Source organism: Anopheles marshallii, chromosome 2, assembly GCF_943734725.1.
Source record: "Anopheles marshallii chromosome 2, idAnoMarsDA_429_01, whole genome shotgun sequence".
In the NCBI taxonomy this organism is placed as follows: Eukaryota; Metazoa; Arthropoda; class Insecta; order Diptera; family Culicidae; genus Anopheles; species Anopheles marshallii.
In genome coordinates this window covers 15,484,222-15,488,988 of record NC_071326.1, presented here as the reverse complement: position 1 = coordinate 15,488,988, position 4,767 = coordinate 15,484,222, and the positions used below count along the sequence as shown (strand labels likewise).

The 4,767-nt window shown below is 51.8% G+C and overlaps 1 protein-coding gene across 1 annotated transcript; it reads right to left on the bottom strand.

Annotated features, from left to right (window-relative positions):
* Window positions 1-1,419: 1,419 nt before the first annotated feature.
* On the bottom strand, window positions 1,420-3,221 carry LOC128706735 (uncharacterized). The gene is made up of 3 exons (XM_053801678.1): window positions 3,084-3,221; window positions 1,926-2,184; window positions 1,420-1,739 (listed from the first exon to the last, which is right to left on the bottom strand). Exons 1-3 carry the CDS (start codon window positions 3,219-3,221, stop codon window positions 1,420-1,422), a joined length of 717 nt encoding a protein of 238 aa, XP_053657653.1.
* Window positions 3,222-4,767: the final 1,546 nt, after the last annotated feature.

Here is a 4,767-nt window from a genome sequence, read left to right as displayed (position 1 = left end):
GTTTTCCATTGGATAGGAACCGGTTTGACAAAACAACACACACACACATCAATGCGCCCAAAATTGGGCGCATAAGACATGGGCAAGCGAAACATCACATCCGAGAACTCGGGTCCAAGATTTGGAGCGCGCGGAGTTCCGACTCCCGAGGAATCTGAGTTGACCCACTTCGGCTTCCATAATCGATTCTGTCGATCATCGATGCTGTCGTTGCCACGTGATGGCGTTAAGCGCTTTTGGGGGAGAAGAACAATGTTTGCGGTGCGGAGATGGCACATAGACGGAGACGGGTAAAGAGATACAGAGATACGGCGAAATGCTACATAGTTGACGTTGAGTAAAAGACGTTACAATTGGAAGTGTTAAGGCGCTCGTGTTGTGGAACAATTGAGCCGTAAAGCAAGGGCCAACGCGATCCAAAGGCGACCAAGGTCGGTTAAGGTCACTCGGAAACAAATCTCCAACAGGGTCAAATTCCCACAAATATCACGAAAACCAACCAACACCCTTCAAAACGGCACCAGTTCCCAGTGCAACGCTGTCCCCCGGGGAGGTTTGTGCTTCCAAACGGGGCCATGGAAGGAAAAAACAACTGGAAGAGAGATTGGCGGGTCTGGGAAAAGTGGAGCAAACAAACAAAAAAGTTGAAAAAAAGGAAAGGATCGTAAGCTCGCAATAAATATCTCTTTCGCGCGGCGCACTGCCCGATGTGCAGGTGCAACGACAAAAGGAAAACCAAAAAAAAGAAACGGATCCTGGTTAATAAATTAATTTAAATACGTTTTCATTCATCCGTACTGATGCATGTTTGTGTAACTTTTGATTTTGTGTGAATGTATGTCGCTACTGTTTTTTTGTTTGTTTGTTTGTACGGGATGCACGGCTGGGTGTACGGAAGGGGAGGGTGGAGAACGAGTGAGGGGTTGTGTTTTTTTTGCAAATAAATTAAATTAATCTAAGCTCGCTCTCCACCCCTTCCGCTGAACCTTGGTGTCTATCCCCGATCTGTCCCACTGGTTTTGTCTCTCTCTCTTTATCTTTATCTTTCTCTCTCTCACTCATGTTAAACTATCTCCTGCCACTTGTTGGTTTGAGTATGTTTTGAGATGCTGCATCACCCCGGGGTCGATACCGGGTGGTGGGTTAGCATTTTGCGCTTGTGGGGAAGGTTTCTTTTTGTGTATGCTTTTGGGTGGGGTTTTTCTTTCCCCGAGACAGCATCCCGGGGAGCACGGAGAGGTAATCGGTCGGCTGAAAGATATCCTGGAAGTCCATGAACGCTCTTGTCACCCTCCAAAACCCATTTGCCTCCCCGCTACGGTGACGGTAAGCTTCGGTTGACGGTTACGGTTACGGTTTGGCTTTTTGGATGCCAGGCCGCGGCCGTGGTATCTGGCTTCTCGCTACAATATGGCAAGCTTACTGAGCGTGAGCGCCGTAGGCCAGGTTCTGGGCGGCGTCCAGGGAGCGGGCGTATCCGTGATGATCGTCGTACGAGCTCGAGTGCGAGTAGTGCGGGTGGGCAACGACCTCGTAGCTCTGCTCGCCCTTCTTGTCGAACAGCTTCTTGAGTGCGATGATGGCGGACAGGATGAGGGCGATCTTGCCGACGATCAGAGCCTTGAAGGCGATCAGGGCCAGGGCACCGAGGGCGAGCGGGAGCAGAGCGGCGGCCTTCAACTTGAGGAGGAGGAGCAGAGGGAGGAGCAGCTTCTTGACCTTCTTCTTCTTGCCACGAGCTGTGCGGAGAGGAAATGGACGCAACAAGAACAAGCGAAAGAAAAACCGAGCGGCATGATGTTAATGACCAATATTCGCTATCGAAGCACCTGCGAAGATTGAGCATCTTCGGCATCTTCGACATCAATGAATGGATCTCGTCTAGCGAGAAGTTCGGTGCAGTTCGATGCATGTAAGCTCCTTACCTTCATCCAGCGAGCGCTGCATGTCCTCGATCGATTCCTTCGGTACCTGGAACTGGAGGGTGTGGGTGCCAAGGAAACGGGCGGCACGTTCGACGAGCAGTCCATCGATCTCGGATTCGCGGGCTTCCGGCTCGGCGGGCAGGGAGATGTCGTTGAGGGAGCGGCCCTTCGCGGCGTCCTTTTCGGTCTGGACGAACTTGATACCGTCGGTGATCTCGAAATCGCCCTCGGCGGCGTCAGCTAGGCGTAGTGCACGTTCCTGCCATCATCATCAAACGGTATGAAGGTTGGGTGGAATTATGGAACGGATGATACCACAGGGCCGAGCGCAGAATGGAAGAGAAGGGGTTTTGGAGAAAGAGAACAAATATATAGGTTAGTGTGCAATCGGCGACAAGATCGGACGTGCTAGTGTTTAAAAACAAACGCAACATTAGCGCTTGATGAGTCTTTTCCCCGCGATTTGCCATCAGTCCTGCCGGGCTGCAGCAAAATTACTCTCTGTTTGTGCGAACAGGTATTGAGCCGATTTTCCTCAAGGTCTGAATGTGGGTTGACCATAGAAGTCATGGATACCCGACCCGGGCCAGAAGATCGACACTGGCCTCAAACAGCCGGGTCTTCGTTGTCAAAGAGAGTGGCAGATGGTGAAGTGCGTATCTGGTCGCAAGCACGCTTCCAATTCTGCAAAGCACATAGCAGCAGCCTTGGCAGAAGGTGATAATAATTGCAACACAAATCATGAACGGGAACGGAACGGGTGATCACAGCCTCGGAGGGCCGGTTTCGGTGATGATTGCATCTGTATTGCATCCATTTGCTCGTTGTGCTAATTTCCCCCCAGCTCACATATTCCCTGAGCGCGTATGCGCTGTTTGTTTTTCCGTTCCTACTGTTTAAGTCGCCCTCCATGTTTGGGTTCATCTTCTCTATTGCACCAGCGAAACTATCAACTCTTGGATTACACTGTGCACTACATTCGGTGGGTTGAGTTCTGGTTTTTCATTTTTGTTCTGCAGCAGCCTGCTTATCAACTGTCGATCAGTATCGATCAGTTTCCCTCACGTGAGTAATGTCACCGAAACACAAACAGCGAACAAACAAACAAAAAACCAATAGAACAATGACGGGTCGTGCCGTAACGGTCTGGCGGCTTACCTTGGCGCACAGCATAATCGACCTATCGCCACAGTCCCGCACGAACTTCAGGGCGGAGGTTAGTAATCCATCGGCTTCGGAGGATGGGGCGGCAACGGCCACGGCCAGGACGGCGAACAACACATAGAACTGCTTCATTGCGTTTGTTTTCTTGTTTGGTTTTGTTTTGTTTCGTTTTGCGATCACACTGCGGTTCTCACAACACTGCACACTGCAAGTCCTTATTTGTGGTTTGGGGGAAAAAATCCGCTCCTTCGCAACACTAAAACACACACGCACTGTGGTTTCACTGCCGGGCCTTGGATGAGTCCTAGCTAACGCTGTTAATTGTCGGAAAGCAACCGGTGAACTGTGACTGGAAGACAATGCTGCCGCGGGTTTTATTCTCTTTCGCCAGCCAGCACCGATAACCGGGCCCGGGCCCCGGTCTGCTGGCCGTTCGGGTCCCGGTGGCGAACCGAACCGGGTGGCCGGCAACAAAACGGTGCGAATGGTGCGAGCGGATACGTACCGAGCGAGATGCAAGAGCGATGCCCGATCGCATCATCATCACCATCGCCATCATCACGATCATCCTCGGGATTCAACCCACCTGGGAGGAGAAGGGGGGGGGGGGGGGGGCAGTGTGTGAAAAACCGACGAAGATATCCACACACACACACACACAGACACATATGCACGGATTGATACATGCGCACTACTGCTGTACCGTTGAGTTTTCTTTCACTTTACCCATTCGACACCTACACAAGGGTTCGGGAAGGGGTGGATGAGAGAATAGTGGACAGACAAGCTGCCTGGGGTGGTTTGGGGCGGCATGCGGCGATTGGCCTTCCGTACCGGTGCTGTTCACGATCACGATCATGGTTAAAGGTTGGAGAAAGAAGAAAGCACGATCGGGTTTCTGCTGGCGAACAGTCCACCAAACCTCCCCATTTTTCCTTTCCTTCGCTCACTCGATCGCTCTCACCCTCCCCTTCCCCCTCTCTCTTTCTCTCTCACTCTGCTCTGCTGGGGGCTTCCGAGCTCGGTACGGTGCCCCCATTTGGGGGCTTCAACCAAAACTGTTCGCTCGAGGGAAGAAAGAGAAACAGAGGTTCATCGCTTGTCCGTGCGTTGATGTTCTTCGTTTGTTTTCGGTTTTGACTTGATCGGTTGCTTGTGGCTCAGTGTGAGCGTTTTTTATTTGTGTGAGCGTGCTGTTGCTTCGTAACTTCTCCCATTCGGACGATGGTTTGATTTTTCTACTATCCTTCCTCCGTTTCCTCCGCCACCACGTCCCACCACCCCTTGCCCGTGCTGTAGTGCGTGTGAATGTGTGTTTCCCCCGCTCTGATAGCACGCATCCACGGAAGCGAAGGTATCGGGTGCGGGGGTGCATACGTTCGCTCGAATCCGCACCAGTATCTTGTACGATTGCGTACACCGAGCGGGCTGGAACCCAGGTTTCGGCTGCTGTGGTGGGGATCGGGTAGATTAATTTAAATAATTTTCAAATATTTTTTCTTCACCGCCTGATGATGTGAAGGAAGCGCATGTGTGATTGCGGCGAGCAAATTCGAAGGTTTTCACCGCAACTATGCGCAGTGGCCCGTGTCGTCGCCTGCGTACGCACCGCTCTGCTCACTTTCCCTCGTCGAGAAATGCGTACCGAAAATTATTGCCCCCGATACTACCGAAAGGT